General features: G+C 44.9%; 1 protein-coding gene across 2 annotated transcripts in view; it reads left to right on the forward strand.

Annotated features, from left to right (window-relative positions):
* The first annotated feature begins 5,196 nt into the window (after positions 1-5,196).
* Positions 5,197-27,208, forward strand: part of sigirr (single immunoglobulin and toll-interleukin 1 receptor (TIR) domain) — a 58,754-nt gene continuing 36,742 nt past the window's right edge. The window contains exons 1-2 of one of the 2 annotated variants that reach the window (XM_078220502.1): positions 5,203-5,832; positions 15,413-15,736. In XM_078220502.1, the coding sequence (XP_078076628.1) occupies positions 5,703-5,832; positions 15,413-15,736 (454 nt within the window). In that variant the 5' untranslated portion in view covers positions 5,203-5,702. Of the gene's footprint in view, positions 5,833-15,412; positions 15,737-27,208 lie in introns of both variants that reach the window. The other variant, XM_078220503.1, reaches the window with a different exon arrangement.

Below are 27,208 nucleotides of genomic sequence, written 5' to 3' on the forward strand. Positions count from 1 at the left end.
CCTAATAGTTTGATCCCCACCCCCCTGCCATACTAGTTTAAACCCCCCCGAACTGCACTAGCAAAGCTCCCAGCCAGGATATTTGTGCCCTTCCAACTTAGTTGTGACCCCTCCCTCTTGTACAAGTGCCATCCTCTCCTGAAAACCTCCCATTGGTCTATGAAAATAAAGCCCTCCCTTCTGGACCAGTCCTTTAGCCAGGCATTCATTTGAACCAACTCCCTATTCTTAGCCTCACTGGCACAAGGCATTGGGAGCAGCCCAGAGATGGCCACCCTCGTGACCCTACTTTTTAACCTATTTCCCAACTCCCTGAATTGCTCTCTTAGGACCCCCCTACTCTTCCTATCTACGTCATTTCCACCAATGTGTATAATGACATCCGTTTCTTTATCTTCCCCTTTTAGTATGCCTCCTATCTGCTCGGAGACATCCGTGACCCCAGCACCAGGTAGGCAGACTACCATCCTGGAGTCCCGTTCGCCCGCACAGAATCGCCTGTCTGTGCCTCTAACTGACGCATCCCCCACCACTATCGCTCTCCTAACCCCTCTCTTTCCTTTCCGGGCCACAGAGCCTGACTGTGTGCCAGTGACCTGGTCACTGTGTCTTACCCCTGGAGAGGCACACTCCTCCACACTATCTAAAACAATGTACCTGTTTTGGAGTGGGACAACCACAGGTGACCCCTCTTCTAACTGTCCACTCCCCTCCCCTCTCACACCTGTCACCAAGCCCTTCCTATTTTGAGACACCTCTGGAGTCCTCCCTTGTACTTTACCCTTCTGCCCTTTACTCCTCCTAACTGTGACCCACGTGTCATTCTCCCGATGCCCCGGTGTAAATAGTTGCCTATAACTGCTGTCAATTTTTCTCCCATTTTCCCTGACTAGGCTAAGGTCAGCGATCTGCAGCTCCAGTTCCCTAACACGGTCCCTCAAGAGCTGCAGTTCCACGCACCTGGTACATATGTGAACCTCTGGGAAGCTAGGTGTTTGCAGGAACTCCCACATCCCACATCGGAAGCACTGAACTGGCCGATCACTCATACCTGCCCTTATCCTTTATAGGGTTGGGTAAAAAATAACTAGCCTTGCCTCGCCCTTTCAGCCCAAGCCCTGTGAGCCAAAGCCCTTATAGTGCACACTCTGCTACCCACTCACTCCACTGCCCGCTCCCGACGCTGCCCGCTGTATAGTGTAGACGGCTTTTTATGCTCCCGGCGAACCCCCCAAGTAACTGCCTTTTATACTAAGACATCGGCATTCTGTAAACAAATTGTAAAAATGGGCCCACCATCCTTTTAACTATCCTTTCACCTTTTATACAATTATAAATTATTTTTTGGTTCTCTGTTACCTGCTAATCTTTTCTCATACTCTCATTGCCCTTCTTATATCCTTCTTTTGCCACTTCAACTTATACCTTTGTTGTACCTGTTAATTCTCAGATACTTTCAACCAGTTTACTTATTCCAAGGTTTTACCCCGGTGCCCTTATTTGCAAGGTGGACAAAGGACAAACACAAGTAAAGGTTCAACAAGTTTATTAATAATAACACTATTAACCCTTAAATTACCCACATAAAACAAGAGGGTACCCCAGATTCAAGTATACTACCCGTAAAGATGGTTTGGTTAAACTGCAGGCCCAATTCTCTGAGTCCCTCTGGTCTGTCGTCACGAAGGTGATTCTCAATGGCAAGCTTCTTCCTTCCTTCCTTCTCTGGTCAGTCTTCCGAATGGTCACGGCCGTCTCCCCTGTCGAGTCTTCGCTCCGTGTGCCTCTGAGTGTGTCCCTTTATCCCCAGCCTGCTTGCCTTTCCAGAAACTTCTCTGGCTTCCGGCCAATGAGGTCCCAGGAGGGGGTTCCAATACCCAGTGGGTTTCTTGATGTCTGCCTGACAGGACACCAGGGTCCGCCCCCCCAGGTGTCCATCTCCATGTTGTTGAACTTGTTATCAGATAAGGTTTCTACAGGATCTCTTGGTGACAGAAAGTCTGGCCCGATCTGGGCTTCTAACAATAGACCGATGCATTTCAATGAGGTGCCATGATCTCCTGCTAAGTCTCAAGTAGAGTGTAACGACCTTTGATGGGTGGTTGATGGGTCAGGCCCAGACACATTTGTGTATTTGTACAATTGGCCTGTCTGAGGTTTGACTGTGTTTGATTTCAAAATGCTCAATTCTTTAATTTAGGATATCTAATTTTATCAGCCTTAAAACTCGGCCCTGTTTATATCACCACACCTTCTATTTTGCCTGGTTTTCTACTGTATCCTGTCCTTGATATTATCATAATTTTCTTTATGTTTTATTTTAATCTCTATTTTCTTTGTCAGCCAGGAAACACTAGCTTTGGAGACACCATCTTTCCTCCTTGTACGAATGTGCTTGGTTTATCCACAAAGTATCTCAACTTTAAAGGCCTGCCACTCGTTTACCTTTTTCCTGCGAAATTTATCTTTTGTATCACTGAAATTGGCTTTTCCAGTGGATACTTTCACCTTTAATTTCTATTTGTAATTTTCTGTAATTACTTTAACCTAATTATATTATGATCACTATTATTCAGATGCTGTCTTTCTGCAACACACTCCAATTACATTACCACATTTCCCAAAACTAAATTTCGCATAGCTTCCTTCCTCTTTGGGTGCAGAGAATGCCGATTTGAAGCAGATTGTAGGAGTTCTTCACCCTCCTTGCACTTTTCTGTTTTTTAACCACAGTCTATATTAGTGTTCCAATGATCCTGAATGCATTGTTCCATTGTCCTGCCCGATTCTTCCAGTACCCGTTCCTCAGTTTTTCTGGCCCACCTCATGGTAAACATAGGGCTGGGAAATGCAACAAGCCATTCAAAAGATGGTTGACTTTGGCAGGACCTGAAGCTGCCATCGGCAGGAGGGATGGTAATATCCCATTCATTGTTCCAGTGTACCTCCACAATTTTCCCTGTCCATTGTCTAGTGGCACACTCCCCATTGCTTCCCTTTGTTCCATGTTCACATGCCCCTCCCCATTATTTCAGTGATCCCTCTTGTTCCACTGTGACTCCCCAGTGTCCCCACCCCCTTGTTCCAGTGACCATCTTATTGTTTCTGTGCCCCTCCAAAATGCCCCCCTCTCCAGTGTATCAGTCCTCACTTTCCAGTGCTCTCACTACATTGTTCTGGTGTTCCATCAACCCACCCCAGTGTTCCCTTTCCATTGTTCCAGTGACTCCCCCCCCCCCCCCCAGTGCACCCTTCCATTGTTCCAGATCCCATCCACGTGACTCCCTTAACATTTTTCTAGGGGTCCTCCCCAATACCCTTTATTGTTCCAGTGTGCTCCCCAGGGTTCCCCCATTGTTCCACTGACCTTCCTCAGAAACCCTTCACATACTCCCTCTGTAGTGGCAGAAAATGCTGGAAAATCTCAGTAGAACATAGAACATAGAACATAGAAACCCTACAGTGCAGAAGGAGGCCATTCGGCCCATCGAGTCTGCACCGACCACAATCCCACCCAGGCCCTACCCCCACATATTTACCCACTAATCCCTCTAACCTACACATCCCAGGACTCTAAGGGGCAATTTTTAACCTGGCCAATCAACCTAACCTGCACATCTTTGGACTGTGGGAGGAAACCGGAGCACCCGGAGGAAACCCACGCAGACACGAGGAGAATGTGCAAACTCCACACAGACAGTGACCCGAGCCGGGAATCGAACCCAGGACCCTAGAGCTGTGAAGCAGCAGTGCTAACCACTGTGCTACCGTGCCTGGCAGCATCAGTGGAGAGATAAACGGAGTTAACATTTAAAGTCCGTATGACTCTTTTCAGAGCTCTGAAGGAGTCATACTGATTTGTAACTGTGGGCGGGATTTTATGAAACCGTATAATCCCATCTGAGGTCAACACACCTTTCCATGGTCCGTCCCTCGCCCGCTCCGATTCCCGTGGTGGGCAGGTTGGTAAAATTCCAGCCAGTATCTCTGTTTCTCTCCTCAGAACTGCTGCCAGACATGCTGCATTTTTCCAGCATATCTGTTTTTATTTCACATCTCCAGCATCTGCTGTATTTTGCTTTTGGTAAAATTTTATAATGTTCCAGTAACTTTGTCCAGTGCTCTTTCCATATTGTTCCAGTAACCCACCCCAGTGCCCCCATTGTTTCGGTGGTCCTCACTAGTGCCATGGTGGCCCTACCTACCTCTCTCTCATTATTCCTCTTATGCTCCCTCTGTATTGTTCCAATGATTCGCTCAGTGCTCTCTCTCCATATTCCAGTTGCCCACCCCAAACCCCACTGTTCCCTCTCCAGGACCTCTCCCCAGAACTGCCTCACAATTGTTCCAGTGCACCCTCCCCATTGTTCAAGTGATCCTCTACAATGCCGATTTTCTACTGTGCCAGTTATCAAGTGTGCCCTCTAATTTCTAATGTTGAAGTTCTCCTTTCCCCATTGTTCCAGTGACCTTCCTGTGACCTCAACATTGTTCTAGTGATCATTGTCATCATTCCTACAGTGCAGAAGGAGGCCATTTGACCCATTGAGTCTGCACTGGCCACAATCCCACGCAGGACCTATCCCCGCAACCCCATGTATTTACCCTACTAGACCCCCTGATACTAAGAGGCAATTTAGCATGGCCAATCCACCTAATCCGCTTTGACGAGCTTTGACAAAGAAGTCATCTGGACTCGAAACGTCGGCTCTTGTTTCCTTACAGATGCTCCAGACCTGCTGAGATTTTCCAGCATTTTCTCTTTTGGTTTCAGATTCCAGCATCCGCAGTAATTTGCTTTTATCCACCTAATCCTCTCCTGGGTTCCCTCATTGTTCCTTCCCCTTGTTGCAAACGGCCAAAGCTGCTTTATTCCCCTCCCATTGTTCCTGTCCTCCCCAATGCTCCCCCCCCCCCCCCCTCCCCCTCCCCTTGTTCCAGCGCTTGCTTCCCAGTCCTGCCTGCACAATGTCCCAGTTCCACCCTCCCCGGTGCCACTCTTCCGTTGTAGCCCCTCCCCCTTCTCACCTGTCTCCTTTGCTGCCGTGTCGGGCTGTGTCGCCAGTGAATGATGCATTTCAGGATTTGTAGTCCTCTTTGCCTTTGCTCCTCATCTATTCAGGTTGAGAGGCAACAGCCGCCAAGACTACAATCCCCGCATGCAGAGCGCTGGTAGCCGGAGTCAACGCACCTGCTGCAGTCGATTCGAGCCAGCGGAGCAGTGAGGAAGCTGCAGTAATTAATTCTTGTTGATGGATTCATAGAAAAAATATTTTTTTTCAAAACACACTCAGATAATTGTAACGAGTGCAGGAATTATTAGCTACAATTTAACTCTTGGATTTGCGGGAGGTACTTACCGTGTTGAACTGCTTATTCTCGTATACCTTGGTGTTATTTGAAATGTGGGTTTTGATGTAGCTGGAAGACGTTTGCGGTTTATACGGTGGTAGATAACCTCGACTCACCTGGAGACACACCTGGATTCAATATGAATTTGTAATCTGCCTGGACTCCATTCTCTGATGCCTGGACAGCAAACCAGAGTTTGACATTTTAAAATACTGGGGATTGCTCGGAAATTCAGTGAGTTTGTGCCTTGTCATTTTCTGATACACCTGGACCTTAATTTGTGGTTTGGCCTGTGACACATAATTGGGAGGGCAAAACGGCAGTGGACCATCTTAAAAAGACACACCGATATGATGTGGGAGAGCAAGCAATTTGCCTGGATTCGAAGTTCCTGTTCAATACTGACTGTGTGTGTGCTGCTTAGCAAAGCTGGAATTGCTGAGGCAAATGACCAGAAGAAAAATGATATCTCAAAACCAGGTAAGATCACTAAGTATCAGCTTAAAAAGTGGGCCTCATCAATCTAGTACCAGTATCTGCGTTTTTGGTGTTAATATGACTTGTATCTCTTGTGTATATTTTCAGGAGAATGCCAACTCAGTAGAAAACCTTTGGGTAAAAAAGTAAGAGCAACTGTCAGCCATCTCAATCTGAAGTAGAGAGTGTACAAATCAGAATCTTTAATTTTTAAGAATCCGCTTGTGTCCCCATAATACGTTTAATGTGGAAAAAATCCCAAAACACTAAAGAAAATGAATGTGAAGTCAAAGAGATTAGCTGAAATTAGGTTTTTGCAAAATCAGCTACTCTTCAGGCTCAACATATGGATGTATTCACATTCAATTTAAAGGGAGAGTCACAGTTCTTTGCATGTGAGCACAGTTGATGGTATAAAGATAAATCTTGGAAATAGGAGAGTACATTTCAGACATATGGACTTGCATCCTAAATGTAGATTACTATTTTCACCGTAACTTCATTGCAGTGTTAATGTAAGCCTACTTGTCACACTAATAAATAAACTTTATTTTAGGTCATATTAAAAGCAGTTGGGAGCCATCAATAATGTTACAGAGAGTTTCCCAAATTGACTGCCTTCTTTGTGAGGAGCTTATGCAGATATTCTCTCCTGCAATGCCTAGAGCAAACCCCACTGCTGGGTAGAGACAATATTGTTCAGATGGTTGATGGTTGTGCTCTTGAATATCTTGCCAACACTCATTACCTAGGCTCACACTCAACAAATGACCGTACAGATAAAATACTGGAAGGCTGCTAGAGTTTGTGGAACTATATTCCAGCAAGATTTGGCACCTTCAAAAGAGCAGAGGAATAAACTTAAAAAGTAGAAGTGGAGGTTTGACTTCTAGGATAGAGTTGGCATAAATAATTAGAAAAAGAAAATATTGGAAATATACAGCAGGTCTGGCAGCATCAAAGAACAAAGAACAGTACAGCACAGGAAACCGGCCCTTCGGCCCTCCAAGCCTGTGCCGCTCCTTGGTCCAACTAGACCAATCGTTTGTATCCCTCCATTCCCAGGCTGCTCATGTGACTATCCAGGTAAGTCTTAAACGATGTCAGCGTGCCTGCCTCCACCACCCTACTTGGCAGCGCATTCCAGGCCCCCACCACCCTCTGTGTAAAAAACGTCCCTCTGATATCTGAGTTATACTTCGCCCCTCTCAGCTTGAGCTCGTGCTCGTCACCTCCGACCTGGGAAAAAGCTTCCCACTGTTCACCCTATCTATACCCTTCAGAAAGAAACAGCATTAACATTTCAAATTGGTGACCTTTCATTAGAATTGAAAGATGTTCAAGTTCTGAGGAAAGGTCATCCAAATGAAACGTAAACTCTGTTTTTCTCTACAGGTGTTGCCATAACCTGCTCAGTATTTCTAGCATTTTCTGTTTTTAATTGATAAGTGGTCTGGTTGCAAATGTTAATATTGTAGTTAGAATGTTGCAGCTGTTGTTCTCTTATCCAGTTGCAAGCACAGAATCAGACTCCTAGTTTTGAGTGAATTGCATTCCAAAATATGATCAACTAATATTGGGAGGAGGAATGGGGGCTGGAGGATTAGGGGATGCCAGTCAGTTTGTAGTTTAGTTGTGTAATGATTTCAGTTAGAACATACTGCATTTCATGCAATTAGTTCTTCTTTAAAATGTTCACTCTTAATAATGGGCTTTCCTCAAATTGGCTATGGCTCTGTATGGGGATCTGTGTAAGTAGTTCTGCTGGCCCAGGGGAAACTTCCTGATGGGAGGCCAAACCCGTTGGGCAAGGGCACAGCTGTTCAGGAACTTGCAGATCATGATTTGCTCTCAGAACCATGGGAATAGTGTTACACACTTTAAATTCACCAGCATGCCCTTGGGCAGTTCATCCATGCCACACCTTTTGCTTTCCTCAGTTCCATCTGTCATCTCTGGGAATTTATCTATTTTGGGCCTGTAGAGTCTGTGAGGCATGTTACGTGAGCAGTGAGAGAGGAGCTTAAAGTGCTGAGCTATGTCATGTGAGGGTGAGTCAGATACTGGCAGATAGTGATATTTACACAACACCTGCTGCTTGGTTAAATTTATACTGTTTTGGTCCAGGTAATGGAAAGGTATGAAGTACCTGTATACAGACCTGCAGGTTCGACTGGCTCAAATGTTAACCCTTTCACCAATAAACTGAATGCACTTCTTTTTCCTTTGATTTTTCTCCCTTCTCCCCAGACAACTAACTATTTGATGGACATTTGTTTTCAGCGCGCTTGAGCGACTTGCAGGGAACATTTTGCACCTGTGGAGCACCACAGTTTTGCAGACTTTCATAACCTGTGATGTGTAGCAGTAGCTTATCACTTTAATGTGTCCTTTGATTAAAGAATATGCCTTTCTTGAGGCTGACTCATTCTCTGGAGGGCAGCGTAAATATAAAGTATGAAGGCCTGAAATCCCTTGGGCTAAATTCTTCCAATTAAATATCCACTGTATTTTGAATGTCTTTAATGTTTTAACCTTCATCATCGCGCCTGGTAAATTATTCCAAATGATCTTCATTTTTGGGTAAATTACTTTTTTCCGATATCTGCCCTAAATTTATTTTTGACTAATTTTCAGCAAAAATCTGAAAGACAGAGAGCTCTCACTGATTCACCTCTACATTCTTTTCAGTGTTTGGAGAAACTTGAAATTATCAGGAGCAGTTAGTGGGGATTTTATGAACAAAATAGAAGTGCATAGAATTAGAGGTAACCTTCTGAAATGGGTTAGTAATTGGTTCGGAGGTGGAGATAAAGGGAATATACTCTGAGATGTATCAAGTGGTATGAAAACAAAGTGCTGGGAAAGCTCTGCAGATCCAGCATGATCTGTGGAGAAAGCAACATAATTAATGTTTCAAGTTCACTATGATTCTTTGGAAATGTTTTTTTTCAACCCGGCAATGGAGGGTGGGGCTGGATGTGAACTGTTCAGGCCTCTGTTAAAGGAGAAGCAAAGAGCCCACAGACAGTCCTGGTAGAGAATGGAGTTATAGAGGAATTTGGCCGTTCATAGAAGGGGAAGTGATTAGGCTAGGAAACTGGAAAATGTTGAAATGACAGGGCATCAGAAGAATCACAGATGTAGGTGGGAAGAGACTTGACAAGCGGATGAACAAAGTAGAGTCAATATAACAAGAAGTAAGTTCAGTGGGGGAGGAACAGGCGAAAACAATGGATCTACCAGGACAGTCCTTGTGTGCATTTTGGAAAGGAGGTAGAAGTGGGTGGTTTGGAGTTGGGGGACTGTAAGGTGGTAAGCTGCAGAGGGAAGATCTCCAGAGGCGATGAGGTCAGTGATAGTCATGGAAACAATGGCTTGGCATTTAATGGTGGAGTCATGGTCCAGAGGGAGGTAGGAAGAAGTGTCAGAGGCTTGGTGTTCAGCCTCTACTAGGTATAGGTCAGTATGCCAGACAACAGCAGCACAGCTCTTGTCTGCAGGTTCAATAACAAAGTCAGGATTACACTTGAGAGAAAGGAGTGCAGCAAGTTCAGAAAGAGACAGGTTAAACCAGGAGGGGAACAGAGAAATTAAGATGGATGCTAGTTCTCGATGCACAGGTCACAAGTTGATGGATCAGAAGGAGGAGTCCTGGTGGAAGGAGAATACTGGAGCAGGGTGAAAGGGTCCATTGAGCAGTGGGAGGACCCCCTGCCAAAGAAAAGAGCATGGAGGTGAAAGCAACAGAAGAAGAGTTCAATGTCATGCCGAGTCAGAAATTCATTAAGATGAGGGTGTAAGGAGATAAAATTAAATCCTTTGCTGTGCATCAGAAGGTGATAGGGAATGCAGGGTGAGAGGTGAGATTAATCCAGAGGGCTGTCAGTATTCATAAGTTTTTGGAGCTTTCACTCAAGAATAAAACTAAACTGGGAATCAGGGCAGCTTTGAGATGGAGTGAGGAGTCATGTGTGTAAATGTGCCAGTGCTCCAGGTAGGGAATGTGGGCAGCCCAATATCACTCTTTAAAAAAACAGTCCCTTCGGGAGGGCAATTATACATTTTCAAAATCATATTTCCCATCCTTCTGGTAGGCATTATCCAATAAACATTAATACATGTTAATCAATAATCATCACTGTCACCAACTCCAGCCAACAACATTTTACATCCTGACCTCATGGGATCTTATTTGTCCTTAATTTTGAATGTTACCTTCCTTGGTTGCCCAGCAACACAGGATGCTGGACAATGAAATGGGAGAATGCTTCCCACAGACTCAAACCCATGTGACACTCATCCGACCCTGAGAAAATCCTCATGTCTGCCTTGCACCTGCGTTATTAATTTTAAGCTATATAGTTCTATTTCATCAAACTGGCATTGGTAGCCATTTTGTTCCCGACAACTGCTGATAAAGTGGCCGCATCCAGTAGAACCATTGTCCTATGGAATGCAGGCCCTGTCTTCAACCTCATCCCACCAAGCCCTGCTGTATCTTGCTATTGGCTGAAGTTTTACAAAATGTATTCTAAAAGCAAAATACGTGTTTTTAAATGACATGTTATTCAGTTAGAGCTGTCATTTATAGCGGCAACCCTTGTCAGCATTCCTTATAATCTTAAGATCATTCACCCTTAAATCAGTATTATGTTAGTGTTCTTAAACCCATGATTATTTTATAAGCCTATTTTAGCCCCCCTACATCAGGAGGGAAGCAAGGTAAAGAGAGAGGGGGTTTGGGAAAGAATTCCAAGGTTATGGCCACCAAAGATGGAGCAATTAAAATGAGGGAGTCCAAGAGACCAGAAATGGAGGAACACGTGTTAAAGGATTGTGGAAATGGAGGGGTGAGACCATTGGAGGGATTTGACCATTAAGAAGGGAATTTTAAAATCAAGGGTGTTGTTTAATCAGGAGCCAGTTTTGCGCAGTGCAGGTGTGATGGGTGAATGGGATTTGGTGTGAGTTAGGACACGACGAGCAGAGGTTTGGATGACATCACATTTAGGGAGGGTAGGTTATGGGAAGCTGATCAGGAGTGTGCGAGAAGAGTCAAGTCGAAAAGAGTTGGAGGTGGGCGGATGTATCAGGTCCTTGCCATCCATCTCATCGGGGCCTAGACTTTTCTATGCTGGGACTTTGGGATGACAACATGGATCCTGGATGTTGCTCGACAATTCTGTCATGACTTTGACCTTTACAAGCTCTGTGGAGGGTTATTTTATCCTGCAGTTTATTATTAATGCTGAACTTTGTTCCCTTGAAATTTTAATCCCGATTTTGTGATGTTGGCATTTACTGCCTTTTATTCTGTTATACTGTGAAAATCAGGATTGTCTCTTTTTTTCTCCTTGTTGGTATTTGCCCATTGGTGTGCTCCAGTGGTGGGGCGAGGGAGGCTGTAGTTTGTGGCCCTCCATTCCATTGGGGAGTATGCTGAGTTGGTTTTATGGCATCAGGGTTGTTAATATTTACCTGGTTTGTTTTTAAAGTGCTGTAATCTTTGCACTTACACCAAGGGAGTACAATTTTTAGTACCCTTCACTTTATTTTTTATATGAGTAGTGTTTAAGCAGGGTGGTGGGTAGGTGGTTTGGTGCAGAGATGGTTGGTATGGCCTTATAAATCTTCATTGTGGGTGAGGAGAATCTCCTGTTAGAGCTATTGGGATCGCGCTTTTCTTAATTTTGTTGTTCTGGAATTTAAGAACCCTCCTTTGTTTCCTAAGAAAGTACAGACAGATCATGTATTCTGGAAAAGACCAGGGGGTTTTTTTGTCGCTGGCGTCTCTGGTGTTGTTCAACTAGGGGAATTATGTTCTTGTGCATGCCCAGGCATAGTTGACTAAGAAGTCTCACAACACCAGGTTAAAGTCCAACAGGTTTATTTGGTAGCACAAGCCACTAGCTTTCGGAGCGCTGCTCCTTCGTCAGGTGAGTGGGAGTTCTGTTCACAAATAGGGCACATTAAAGACACAAACTCAATTTACAAATTAATGGTTGGAATGCGAGTCTTTACAGCTAATCAAGTCTTAAAGGTACAGATAATGTGAGTGGAGAGAAGGTTAAGCACAGGTTAAAGAGATGTGTATTGTCTCCAGCCAGGACAGTTAGTGAGATTTTGCAAGCCCAGGCAAGTCGTGGGGGTTACAGATAGTGTGACATGAACCCACGATCCCGGTTGAGGCCGTCCTCATATGTGCGGAACTTAGCTATCAGTTTCTGCTCAGTGATTCTGCGTTGTCGTGAAGGCCGCCTTGGAGAACGCTTACCCGAAGATCAGAGGCTGAATGCCTGTGACTGCTGAAATGTTCTCCAAAAGGAAGAGAACACTCCTGCCTGGTGATTGTCGAGCAGTGTTCATTCATCCGTTGTCATGGCATCTGCATGATCTCCCCAATGTACCATGCCTCGGGACATCCTTTCCTGCAGCGTATCAGGTAGACAACGTTGGCCGAGTTGCAAGAGTATGTACCGTGTACCTGGTGGATGGTGTTCTCACGTGAGATGATGGCATCTGTGTCGATGATCCGGCACGTTTTGCAGAGGTTACTGTGGCAGGGTCGTGTGGTGTTGTGGTCACTGTTCTCCTGAAGGCTGGGTAGTTTGCTGCGGACAATGGTCTGTTTGAGGTTGTGCAGTTGTTTGAAGGCAAGAAGTGGGGGTGTGGGAATGGCCTTGGCGAGATGTTCGTCTTCATCGATGACATGTGGAAGGCTCCGGAGAAGATGTAGTAGCTTCACCGCTCCGGGGAAATACTGGACGACGAAGGGTACTCTGTCCGCCGTGTCCCGTGTTTGTCTTCTGAGGAGGTCGGTGCGGTTTTTCGCTGTGGTGCATTGGAACTGTCGATAGATGAGTCGAGCGCCATATCCTGTTCTTATGAGGGCATCTTTCAGCATCTGGAGGTGTCTATTGCGAACCTCCTCATCTGAGCAGATCCTGTGTATATGGAGAGCTTGTCCGTAGGGGATGGCTTCTTTAACGTGTTTAGAGTGGAAGCTGGAGAAGTGGAGCATCGTGAGGTTATCCATGGGCTTGGTGTACAGTGACGTGCTGAGGTGACCGTCCTTGATGGAGATGCGTGTGTCCAAGAATGTAACCGATTCTGGAGAGTAGTCCATGGTGAGTCTGATGGTGGGATGGAACTTGTTGATGTCATCATATAGTTGTTTCAATGATTGTCCTGGCTGGAGACAATACACATCTCTTTAACCTGTGCTTAACCCTCTCTCCACTCACATTGTCTGTACCTTTAAGACTTGATTACCTGTAAAGACTTGCATTCCACCCTTATTTTGTAAATTGGGTTTGTGTCTTTATATGCTCTGTTTGTGAACAGAACTCCCACTCACCTGATGAAGGAGCAAAGCTCCGAAAGCTTGTGCTACCAAATAAACCTGTTGGACTTTAACCTGGTGTTGTGAGACTTATTACTGTGCATACCCCACTCCAATACCGGCATCTCCACATAGTTGACTAATCCTTGGGTATCTAGCCTTGTTAAGTTAGCCTTTTATTTTGATTTAGCTGTATAAATAATGGCAGTGGTTACTTGGCTCATCGAATGTAAGGTGGGCATATTGTCCGGTTGTTAGGGTTTCTCTGTGGGGAAATGGGTTGAATCCCATTGATAGCAGTGTGTAAACGGCACCCTTGGGGTACCTAGAGAAAAGGATAGTTTGCTTTGCTCAATGTATAAGAATGATGTGAATATTCTTGTCTTATTGGCCCTTAGTGTGTCATTGAGTAGGTTAGGGCAGTGGTGGTGATAGAATCCTGTTCCTTGTGAGGTTATGTTGTTCTGCTCTTGGTATCTTTCCTATGTAAGTGTATGTTGAAAGACTATGTCTGGCCTCTATTGGATTGTCCTGTTGCTCCCCTCTTTTTGAAGCTTCCTTTCTTTATCTGGGTAGGTGGGGTGTCGATATAGGCTCTGATTTGTTATCATTAACCCAAGAGTGTTTTCCTTACCTTTATGGGAAGGGGGAGATATCTCCCTGAGATACCCTGTTGATGAGTGTCTTGATGATTTTTCTTCTCCTTGTCAGTAGGATTTGCTTAGTGGAATATGGTTTAAGTTCTTCGGTGATGTGTAGCCTTGTCGGTGCCTTTTATGTGGCTGGAGAGGAGGGAGGCTTGTTGTGTTGCGAATCTAGGCAAGGTGTACGAATCCTTGGCTTACTGGTTCCTGTACGCAAGAGCGTGCACTACCACATCACACCTTCTACCGATGGCAGTATCTTGATGATCCCCTTTTTCTGTGTTATCCTTTCATTGCTTGGAGGTCCTGGCATGTTGAGTTAGGCCCCGGTTAGTTGTATGTTACCCCATAAGGGATCCCATATATTGTGCAGCTCTGTCTCTGTTATCCTATGGAGTGGTTTTATCCTGAGATTCCCCGATCTGGTATCCTTTCTTTATCCATACAAGAGGAGATGCAGACTACAATGATTGGCAATTTGCATAATTTGTATGAATATTTGATCTTTCTGTACGTTAATGTGGAATAATGATTACTCTGTGCTATACTAGATTTTGGGAATTCGTTGCATCTTGTGGTAAATGTGAGATAGAAAACTTTCAATAAAAACATCTTTCTTAAAAAAAAAGAACCGAGTCGAGAAATTCCAAAGGCATGGGTGGAATCAAGTGATGTTATGGAGGTGGAAATAGCTGGTCTTAGTGATGGCATAGATATATAATCAGAAGCTCATCGGGGGCCAGGTATGAACCAAGGCTGCAAACAATCTGCTTCAGCTGACATTTGCCAGTGGCTAGGGAATGGAATTTGTTGTGGGATCTGAAGATAATGTTTAATATATTTTAATATTTTTTATCCCAATATTTAATTGGAGGAATTTCCTGCTCATCCAGTATTTTTCTCCTGAATATTGGATGGTAGTTTTGGCGAATGGATGCTGTCCACTCGCTTTGGTGGTGATATCGGAGTTCTCGTGTGGTGGATTTCTTATCAAATACATTGGGAGTTGGAATGCCTTGACTTGGCTGTGTGTGGATCTGGGTGTTTGGCACAGGACTGATATGTGTAGTTAGCTGTGTAATACCATCAGCTAAAGGCAAAATACTGCGGACGCTGGAATCTGAAACAAAAACAGAAAATGCTGGAGAAACTCAGCAGGTCTGACAGCATCTGTGGAGAGAGAAAAGGGAATAACTTAGCCCTGATGAAGGGTCAGCCAGACTCAAAACACTGGCTCTATTCTCTCTCCACAGATGCTGAGTTTCTCCAGCACTTTCTGTTTTCTTTCTAATGCCATCAGCTGTTTGGCTTTGATATGGCTCCAGCGTGGTTTGTGGAGCTAGAGTTCTGACATGCCTGGTGTTGTATGGCTGCTTTGGTGCTTTGGCAGGGGTGGCTGTGGCTGTGGCACGGGTGAAGCTGGATGAGTTTGCTGAGCATCGGTATGTAGCACAAGAGCTGAACGACTGAAAATTTAGTCAGGTTTTCTATCGTTCACATCTGGTTGAGGTTGAATTGTGTGCCAGGTAAATGTAAAATATTTGTAAAAGCTGGGGCACTGACATTTCTTTCCTTTTTAAATAAATATTGACAGATTTCTCATGTGTTGATGCTGACCGCTTCTATGACCATTATGTGTGGACAGAGCAGGAACTGATTCATCACTTGTTTTGCCCCCTGAACGAGGAGCTGCTGCAGCTGATAAACTCTTCCCATGGGTTCACTGTTGAATGGAGCAAGAACTGTCTTCCTTTGAATATTAACCAGAGTTCCCGCATTATTAGCACTACCTATCCAAATGGGACCGCATTTCTCACATTCCATGCACTCCACAACATTGATGCTGGAAATTACACCTGCACTGTCAGCTTGACCAGCCAGAGGTATCATTCCTTCACCATGCGACTCCGATTGGAAGGTGAGGATTTAGCAGTTCAATATGATTAAGTGGTTTATAAAACCAGGAAGGATCAAGTAAATATCTGAGTTTATCAAAATCTGATATGGGAAAGCATTGGTTCTAAGGGGTAGGTGGAGGATGATGTGGGAAAATATCATTTTTAAGAGGTGGGTAAATTAGCATTCCATATTTTCTTGCTCAATTTAAATGCTTTGAGATATCTTCCTGCACAGACATGCAGGTTTCAGAAGTATTATTTTTCTCTAAGCACTTTGTGATTTTATTTTCTTTAGTCAGTTTCTTCTTCAGTTGCACAAAGTACAGAAATCTGTCTGTCCAGACATTGCTTTTACATGAGGTTGTGTTATACATGTGTGTCTGAATTGGATAGTTGATAAAGTGGCAGCTAGCGTGAGGAAAATGATGCATGATGGCAGTAATAGAACAAAGAGAACAAAGAACAGTACAGCACAGGAAACAGATCCTTTGGCCCTCCAAGCCTGTGCTGCTCACTGGTCCAACTAGACCATTTGTATCCTTCCATTCCCAGACTGCTCATGTGACTATCCAGGTAAGTCTGAAACGATGTCAGCGTGTCTGCCTCCACCACCCTACTTGGCAGCGCATTCCAGGCCCCCACCACTCTCTGTGTAAAAAAAAACGTCCCTCTGATATCTGAGTTATACCTCGCCCCTCTCACCTTGAGCCTGTGACCCCTCGTGATTGTCACCTCCGACCTGGGAAAAAGCTTCCCACTGTTCACCCTATCTATACCCTTCATAATTTTGTACACCTCTATCAGGTCTCCCCTCATTCTCCGTCTTTCCAGGGAGAACAAGCCCAGTTTACCCAATCTCTCCTCATAGCTAAGACCCTCCATACCAGGCAACATCCTGGTAAACCTTCTCTGCACTCTCTGTAAAGCCTCCATGTCCTTCTGGTAGTGCGGCGACCAGAACTGGACTCAGTACTCCAAATGTGGCCTAACCAGCGTTCTATACAGCTGCAACATCAGACTCCAGCTTTTATACTCTATACCCCGTCCTATAAAGGCAAGCATACCATATGCCTTCTTCACCACCACCTCCACCTGTGCTGCCACCTTCAAGGATTTGTGGACTTGCACACCTAGGTCCCTCTGTGTTTCTATACTCTTGATGGCCCTGCCATTTATTGTATAACTCCCCCCTACATTAGTTCTTCCAAAATGCATCACTTCGCATTTATCTGGATTAAATTCCATCTGCCATTTCTCCGCCCAATTTTCCAGCCTATCTACATCCTGCTGTATTGTCCGACAATGTTCATCGCTATCCGCAAGTCCAGCCATCTTCGTGTCATCCGCAAACTTGCTTTTAACACCAGTTACACCTTCCTCCAAATCATTTATATATAGCACAAATAGCAGAGGTCCCAGCACAGAGCTCTGCGGAACACCATTGGTCACAGACCTCCATCCGGAAAAAGACACTTTGACTGCTACCCTCTGTCTCCTGTGGCCAAGCCAGTTCTCTACCCATCTAGCCACCTCTCCTTGTATCCCATGAGCCTTAACCTTCTTAACCAACCTGCCATGAGGGACTTTGTCAAATGCCTTACTGAAATCCATATAGACGACATCCACGGCCCTTCCTTCGTCAACCGTTTTTGTCACTTCCTCAAAAAACTCCACCAAATTTGTAAGGCACGACCTCCCTCTTACAAAACCATGCTGTCTGTCACTAATGAGATTGTTCCATTCTAAATGCGCATTCATCCTGCCTCTAAGAATCCTCTCCAACAACTTCCCTACCATGGACGTCAAGCTCACTGGCCTATAATTACCCGGGTTATACCCGCTACCCTTCTTAAATAACGGTACCACATTCGCTATCCTCCAATCCTCAGGGACCTCACCTGTGTCCAATCAAGAGACAAAGATTTCCGTCAGAGGCCCAGCAATTACATCTCTTGTCTCCCTGAGCAGTCTAGGATAGATGCCATGATGCCCTGGGGATTTGTCAGTTTTAATGTTACCTAAAAAAACCTAACACTTCCTCCCTTGTAATGGAGATTCTCTCTAACGGGTCAACACCTCCCTCTGAGACACTCCCAGTCAACAAGTCCCTCTCCTTTGTGAATACTGATGCAAAGTATTCATTTAGGATCTCCCCTATTCCCTTGGGTTCTAAGCATAATTCCCCTCCTTTGTCCCTGAGAGGTCCGACTTTTTCCCTGACAACTCTTTTGTTCCTAACATATGAATAAAATGCCTTAGGATTCTCCTTAATTCTGTCTGCCAAGAACATTTTGTGACCTCTTTTTGCCCTTCTAACTCTTTGTTTGAGTTCTTTCCTACTCTCTCTGTATTCCTCCTGAGCTGCATCTGTTTTCAGTTGCCTGGACCTAACGTATGCCTCTCTTTTCTTTTTGATCAGATCCTCAATTTCCCTGGTTATCCACGCCTCTCGAATCCTACCTTTCCTATCCTTCCTTTTTACAGGCACATGCCTGTCCTGCAGCCTTATCAACTGTTCCTTAAAAGACTCCCACATGCCAGACGTGGACTTACCCCCGAACAACCTCTCCCAATCAACGTCCACCAATTCCTGCCTAATCCGGCTATAGTTAGCCTTCCCCCAATTTAGCACCCTGCCCGTAGGACAGCACTCATCCTTGTCCATTACTATCCTAAAGTTAACAGAGTTGTGGTCACTATTTGCCACATGTTCCCCTACCGAAACTTTGACGACCCGACCGGGCTCATTTCCCAGAACTAGATCCAGTATCTAGTTCTGGGAAACTAGATAGCCCAACCCTCTCTAGTTGGGCTATCTACATACTGTTCCAAAGAACCTTCCAGTACGCATTTTACAAATTCCTCCCCATCCAGACCCCTAGCCCTAAGCACTTTCCAGTCTATACCAGGGAAATTGAAGTCTCCCACGACAACAACCCTATTTTTTCTGCACATATCCAGAATCTCCTGACATATCCGTTCCTCCACTTCCCGTGGGCTGTTCGGTGCCCTGTAGTATACCCCCAGCATAGTGATTGCACCTTTCCTGTTTCTGAGTTCCACCCACAACGACTCATTACATGACCCCTCTAAATTGTCCACCCTCTGCACCGCGGTAATATGCTCCCTAACTAATATCGCTACTCCCCCACCTTTTTTAGCCCCTCCTCTGTCTCGTCTAAAACGCTTATACCCCGGAATATTCAGCTGCCAGTCCTGTCCTCCTTTTAACCATGTCTCCGTCACCGCAACCACATCCAAATTTTGCGTCAGCATTAAGGCCCTAAGTTCGTCTGCCTTACCCGTTACACTCCTCGCATTGAAGCAGATGCACTCCAGACCTCCAGGCCCACTCAAGTCATCCTGCTCCAGAATGCTCTTCTTCCTAGCTAGCCTTGCCCTGGCCCCCAGCTCGACCCCAGCCTCAGTACTTACTGACCTACTGTTTTGATCCCCACCCCCCTGCCACACTAGTTTAAACCCTGCCAAAACACTCTAGCAAAACTCCGAGCCAGGATATTTGTGCCCTTCCAGTTAAGGTGTAACCCATCCTTTCCGTACAGGTGCCATCCTCTCTTGAAGACTTCTCAATGATCTATGAATTTGAAACCCTCCCTCTTGCACCAGTCCTTTAGCCACGTGTTCAATTGTAGGATCTCCCTGTTCCTGGCCTCACTGGCACTAGGCACCGGGAGCAGTCCAGAGATTGTTACCCTAGAGGTCTTATTTTTTAGCCTAGCACCCATCTCCCTGAATTGCTCTCGTATGACCCCCCTGCTCTTTCTACCTACGTCATTTTCACCAATGTGTACAATTACATCTGTTTGATTACCTTCCCTTTTTAATATGCTTCCTACCCTCTCGGAGACATCCAGTACCCTGGCACCAGGGAGGCAGACTACTATCCTGGAGTCTCGTTCACGCCCGCAGAACCGCCTGTCCGTGCCTCTAACCATCACATCCCCCACCACTATTTCTCTCCTAATCCCCTTCTTTCCCTTCTGGGCCTCTGAGCCTGTCTCTGTGCAGGCGATCTGGTCCTTGTGGCTTACTCCTGGAGGGTCATTCCCCTCCACAGAATCCAAAACAATATGCCTATTTTGGAGGGCAACCACAGGGGATCCCTCCACTGACTGCTCACTCCCTTCCCCTCTCCCATCTGTTGCCCAGCCCTTAATATTATGGGAGACTGCCACTGGGGTACTTTCTGGTACATCACCCTTATGACTTTTACCCTTCCTAACTGTGACCCACTTGTCTTCCTTCTGAGTCCCCGGTGTGACTACCTGCTTATAACTTCCATCTATTATTTTCTTATTTTCCCTGACTAAACTGAGGTCATTAAGCTGCAGCTCCAGCTCCCTTACACGGTCCCTCAGGAGTTGCAGTTCCATGCATCTGGCACAGATATGGATCTCTGGGAGGCAAATCGTCTCCAGGAACTCCCACATCCCACACCGAATGCAGTGAATTGGCCTCTCATTCATACCTGCCATTTCCTTTGTAGTTTTGGAAAAATAAAACAACCTTCCTTGCCTCCGCCTGTTTTTGCCGAAGCCCTGTGAGCCAATACTGAAACGTGCCAGAAATACCAACAATGAGGTTGACATTTAGTAAATGAGACAAGAGAGCACTCAGTAGAGTGCCTACCTCCATCGTGCTGTGTTCACTCAACATTATTACAATTTCTTTGCTCTTTCTTTAGACTTTTCTCTGCCTGGCTGACGCACTGTAACCTGAAAAATATTTTAATTAAGATTCCAGCTCACTGAGCAGGCTTAAAGGCAATCTACATCCAACAACCTACTCTGGAATCTGTCAATTAGTCATTGTTTACAGACAGAGTAATGGGTGAAAAATTGCACGCTACCTGGAATTATCCAGTATAGAAATACAAAGGATCTTGAACCAAAGCAGTGCTCTTGTGCACCCACTGGAAAATGACACTGGGGAAGAAGAAATGGTGGAGGAGCTGAATAGGTACTTTGAGTCAGTCTTCACAGTGGAAGACACCAGTAACACACCAAAAACTCAAGAGAGTCAGTGGGCAGAGGTGAGTGTGATGGCCATTACTAAGGAGAAAGTGCAAGGCAAACTGAAAGGTCTGAAGGTGGATAAATCCCCTGGACCAGATGGACTACATCCCAGAGTTTTGAAGGAGATAGCTGAAGAGATTGTGGAGACATTAGTGGTGATCTGTCAGGGAGGGTCGAAGAGGACTGGAAAAACACTAATGTAACACCCCTGTTTAAGAAGGGAGGGAGGCAAAATACAGGAAATTATAGGCCGGTTAGCCTGACCTCGATCGTTGGCAAGATTTTAGAATCCATTATTAAGGATGAGATTTCAGAGTACTTGGAAGTGCATGGTAAAATAGGGCAAAGTCAGCATGATTTCATTAAAGGGAGATCGTGCCTGACAAATCTGTTAGAATTCTTTGATGAGGTAATGAGCAGGTTAGACAAAGGAGAGCCAGTGGACATTATCTACTTGGATTTCCAGAAGGCCTTTGACAAGGTGCCGCACAGGAGACTGCTGAGTCATAGAGTCATAGAGGTTTACAGCATGGAATCAGGCCCTTCGGCCCAACTTGTCCATGCCGCTCTTTTTTTTTTAAACCGCTAAGCTAATCCCAATTGCCCGCATTTAGCCCATATCCCTCTATACCCATCGTACCATGTAACTATCTAAATGCTTTTTAAAAGATAAAATTGTACCCGCCTCTACTACTACCTCTGGCAGCTCGTTCCAGACACTCACCACCCTCTGTGTGAAAAAATTGCCCCTCTGGACACTTTTGTATCTCCCCCCTCTCACCTTAAACCTACGCCCTCTAGTTTTAGACTCCCCTACCTTTGGGAAAAGATATTGACTATCTCTACCTTGTCTGTGCCCCTCATTATTTTATAGACCTCTATAAGATCACCCCTCAGCCTCCTACGCTCCAGGGAAAAAAGTCCCAGTCTATTCAGTCTCTCCTTATAACTCAATCCATCAAGTCCCGGTAACATCCTAGTAAATCTTTTCTGCATTCTTTCTAGTTTAGTAATATCCTGCTGAATAAGCTAAGAGCCCATGGTGTTAGAGGCAAGGTACTAGCATGGATAGAAGATTGGCTGACTGGCAGAAAGTGGCAATAAAGGGGTCCTTTTCAGGATGACAGCCGGTACGAGTTCCACAGGGGTCAGTGTTGGGACCACAACTTTTCATTTTATACATCAATGTTCTAGATGAAGGAACTGAGGGCATTGTGGCTAAGCTTGTAGATAATACAAAGATAAGTAGAGGAACAGGTAATATTGAGGAGGCAGGGAGGCTGCAGATGTACTTGGACAGATTAGGAGTGTGGGCAAAGAAGTGGCAGATGTAATACAACATGGGAAAGTGTGAGATAATGCTCTTTGGTAGGAAGAATAGAGGCGTAGACAATTTGGTAAATGGGGAGAGAATTAGAAATCAGAAGCACAAAGAGACTTGGGAATCCTAGTTCAGGAATTTGCAGGTTGAATGGTAGTTAGGAAGGCAAATGCAATGTTAGCATTCATTTCGAGAAGACTAGAATATAAAAGCAGGGATGTACTGCCGAGGCTTTATAAGGCTCTGGTCAGACCACGTTTGGAATATTGAGAGCAAATGTGGCCCCGTAATTAAGGAAGGATGAGCTGGCGTTGGAGAGGGTCCATAGGAGGTTCACGAGAATAATCCCAGGAATGAAAGGCTTGATGTATGAGGAGCTCTGGGGCTACACTCGATGGAGTTTAGAAGGATGAGGGGCGACCTCATTGGAACTTACTGAACACTGAAATGCTTGGATAAAGTGGACGTGGGGAGGATGTTTCCATTAGTAGGAAAGACTAGGATCCGAGGTTGCATCTTCAGAGTAAAGGGATGACCCTTTAGAACCAAGGTGAGGAGGAATTTCTTCAGCCAGAAAGTGGTGAATCTGTGGAATTCACTGCCACAGAAGGCTGTGGAGGCCAAGTCACTGAGTGTATTTAACACAGAGATAGATAAGTTCTTGATTGGTAAGGGCATCAAAGGTCACGGCGAAAAGACAGGAGGATGGGGCTGAGAAACATATCAGCCATATCTGCATGGTGGAGCAGACACAATGGGCCGAAGGGCCTAACTCTGCTGCTATATTTTGTGGTCTACTTAATCAAATGTCAGTGGTTAGCACTGCTGCCTCGCAGCTCCAAGAATTAATTCTGGCTTCGGGTCATTGTCTGTGTGGAGTTTGCACGTTCTCCCCATGTCTGCGTGGGTTTCCTCTGGGACTCCGGTTTCCTCTCACACTCCAAAGATGTGCAGGTTAGGTTGATTGGCCATGCTAAATTGCCCCTTTGTGTGGTTAACAGGATATGGCCTGGGTGGGATTGTTCTGGGTGCAGGCTCAATGGGCTGAATGGTCTTCTGCTCTGTAGGGATTCTATGATTACTCCTGCCCACCTTCAGTGGCAAAAGTAACTATGTATAGAACTGTCTAATGGGCCCAAGGCCTGGGGAGGGCAGCGCTTAGATTCCAGATTGGTGAGTCTGTGTATCAGCATTAGAGTGTGATATTCTCAGACATCACAGTAAATCTGGATGTTTTTGCTCAGGTCAGAAAGGGACAGTCAACATGGCTTTGTGAGTGGAAAATCATGTCACTCAACTTTGAGTTTTTTGAAGGGGTAACCAAGAAGGTAGATGAGGGCAGCGCAGTCGACTTTGTCTCCATGGACTTCGGCAAGGCCTTTGACAAGGTACCGCATGGTAGGTTATTGCATAAGGTTAAAGCTCATGGGATTCAGGGTGAGGTAGCCAATGACAGAAGTCGGAGGGTGATGGTAGAGGGTTGTTTTTCAAACTGGAGGCCTGTGACCGGCGATGTGTCTCAGGGATTGGTGCTGGATCCACTGTTATTTGTCATTAATATAAGTGATTTGGATAAGAATTTAGGAAGCATGGTTAGTAAGTTTGCAGATGACACCAAGATTGGTGACAAAGTGGATAGTGAAGAAAGTTATCTAGGATTGCAACAGGATCTTGATCAATTGGGCAAGTGGGTTGATGAATGGCAGATGAAGTTTAATTTGGATAAATGTGAGGTGATACATTGTGATAGATTAAAGCAGGGCAGGACTTACTCAGCTAATGGTAGGGCATTGGGGAGAGTTAAAAAAAAAAAGAGATCTAGGTGTTAGGTACATAACTCATTGAAAGTTGAGTCACAGGTGGACAAGGTGGTGAAGGAGGCATTCGGCATGCTTGGTTTCATTGGTCAGAACATTGAATACAAGAGTTGGGACATCTTGTTGAAGTTGTACAAGACATTGGTAAGGCCACACTTGGAATACTATGTACAGTTCTGGCCACCCTATTATAGAAAGGATATTATTAAACTAGAAAGAGTGCAGAAACGATTTACTAGGATGCTACCGGCACTTGAGTTATAAGGAGAGGCTGGATAGATTGGGACTTTTTTCTCTGGAGCGTAGAAGGCTTAGTGGTGATCTTATCGAGATCTATAAAATAATGAGGGGCATAGATAAGGTAGATAGTCAACATTTATTCCCAAAAGTAGGAGAGTCTAAAACTAGAGGACATAGTTTTAAGGGGAGAGATACCAAAGGGTCCAGAGGGAAACTTTTTTCACGCAGAGGGTGGTGAGTGTCTGGAACAAGCTGCCAGAAGTAGTAGTAGAGATGGGTACAAGACAGGCGGCACGGTAGCACAGTGGTTAGCACTGCTGTTTCACAGCTCCAGGGACCTGGGTTCGATTCCCGGCTTGGGTCACTGTCTGTGTGGAGTTTGCACATTCTCCTCCTGTCTGCGTGGGTTCCCTCCGGGTGCTCCGGTTTCTTCCCACAGTCCAAAGATGTGCGGGTTAGGTTGATTGGCCATGCTAAAATTGCCCCTTAGTGTCCTGGGATGCGTAGATTAGCGGGTAAAATATGTAGGGATATAAGGGTAGGGCCTGGGTGGGATTGTGGTCGGTGCAGACTCGATGGGCCGAATGGCCTCTTTCTGTACTGTAGGGTGTCTATGATTTCAATTTTGTCTTTTAAAAAGCATTTAGTTACATGTGTAAGATTGGTATCGAGGAATATGGGCCAAACGTGGGCAATTGGGACTAGCTTAATGGTAAAAACTGGGCGACATGAACAAGTTGGGCTGAAGGGCCTGTTTCCGTGCTGTAAACTTCTCTGACTCTAATTGTTCACTACAAGCAATATCCAGTATAGAAATACAAAGGATCCTGAACTAAAGCAATGCTCTTGTGCACACGTTTTACTTGATCAAATGTCACGGTAGTTTTGACAAGATTGTTGGTAGCAAACAGTCTACTGTTTAGTGAGTTGTTAGACTGAGATCTGATTGTGCTTGTGTGTGAAATGTGAAGATGTCCTGCTCCCTAAATATATGGACTCACTGATCTAGTATCTAGATTTGGCTCTGATGTTCACCCTATGGTAAATTATACTTGCTTTCGTGCCCTAAAGTGATGATATCCACTTCAATGAGGTATTAAATGGTGGTCAGTACTTCCAAAATGATGCCTCAGCAAAGGTCAATGATTTTGGGGTAGAAAAAAGAGCCCATGAGGAATTGAACTCTATCCTGCCATGTTAAACATGTTGCTGGTACCTGTGATGAGAGAGTCTGTGCCAAACACCTCACAGGTCCTAATTGGTCTCTATAAATGGCAAGTAGTGCTGCAGTCTTGAAATGCACAAGGTGTCCATGTTGGTGCACCATTATTAGAGATGCTGGGATCAACCCCATATTCCTGTTTCAGTTCTAAATTATGTTTAGATTTAAATATAATGCAAATCTAATGTAACATCGACGCTGGTTCTAGACATGTAATGTTAGTCACTGATTACCTCTGCGAGATTCCTTGTGCTTCAACCCCATCTTTCCTGTTGTCCTAACCCTGATCACTTGGGCGTTAGGATACTGCAATCACCTTGAATTATCAGGTTTCTGTTAGGCCCGTGTTTACCTAAAGAGCTTGTTGCCTGTTTGCTTTTTGCTAAGGGTCAACACCCAGTATTGGTACTGATCTGAGTGTAGAAGTAGTGTGGATATGTGACCTTGTGATAATTGTGTTAATAAACAAGGATATCAGAGTTTGAATTTGCATTTTGTTCTAAGAGATTGGTAATCTTGCATATTTTGTATGCTCGCGCTGCCACTACACACCCCACCCCCATCACCCTCACAAGCTGACTCTCTAAGTAGTCACACTTTGTTTATCAGCAAGCTATTTAACATTGGAAGGCAATGTACCTGAACATGATCCATGCCCTCAGCCAACCTCTGCACAAAACATATCCAGCAAAGTCACTGAATAATAAGTAGGAGCAGGAGATCAGTTTAGAATCTTTTTCCCCCTTCCATGTGTCAGGTCAGAGTACTCATGTCAGTTGGACACCACCAACCATTACCTGGCTGAAATTTGTTAAATTATCATGGATCAGGAATCAACAATGAAGTCTTCTGGACTGTATGTCTGTCCTTATTGCATTGCTGAGCACTACTGTACTGTGCACAATCCAATGTCCTTTGTAGAGGAGGAGAGTGGGAATAAGTGAGTCTTTTTGTTCCAGATTAGGCTTTTTTGGTTGTTCTGTCATGTAGTACATGTTTAAACAGGATGTTAACAATTGATCCTTTTTTGTATTCCCTTCCAATTGTTTAGTGTGGACACACGATGAACATGAATTACTAGAGAGCAATTGGAATTGCAAATAAATATGCTTGTAAATAAACCTGCAGGCGATGAAGAGAGTTGTTAAAGTAAACAAAATCAGAACCTATTCAGTGCAGATACATTTCTATTTTTATGCAGAAAGAGCAGAAGTACAGATTTATTTTGTTTATGGAAACCTCCGTCTGCTTGTTCCTCCAAGACCAAACTGTATTTTGTGACTGGTATGACTGACAAGTAGACCACTTCTGGCTAGCTGCATCTTGGCTGCCAGGAGTGTCTTGTCCTTTCCCTACAAAAGAGATCTTGTAGATCCCACTCTGTTGCGGAAGGGTCTTTTTAAATCTCTCTATAGTAAGTCAGCACTTAACATCGACTTACTTAACATTATTTCACTTAAGTAGTGTCAATATATCTGCTTAATGTTGCCAGATTCACCTTAATGTAATTTGCCGCAGACGTTCTCTTGTGTGGCCTGCCTGCTCACATGAAATTCTTGCCATGCTTCCGCTCTTGCCCTCAGCACCTCTTCCTCCGAAGCTGCAAATGAGCTCAAGTCTTGGAGGAGGAACCTCCCCCTTCTCCAATCAGCTTGGCTCATGTAGATCAGGCCCAGGACAGGGTGGTTTGGTCGCTTGCCCTGTCTTGTCAGCCTGGATCTGAAATGTCTCAGCTTGTTGAGACTCTGAATTGGATTTGATTTGATTGAATTGGAAAAGTATATAAAAAAAAACCGAATCCTGCACTTGCTGACTTCCACCCTTTTATTTTGGCCTCTCTTCTTACCTTAGCCCCT

Source organism: Mustelus asterias, chromosome 9 (assembly GCF_964213995.1).
Source record: "Mustelus asterias chromosome 9, sMusAst1.hap1.1, whole genome shotgun sequence".
Classification (NCBI taxonomy): Eukaryota; Metazoa; Chordata; class Chondrichthyes; order Carcharhiniformes; family Triakidae; genus Mustelus; species Mustelus asterias.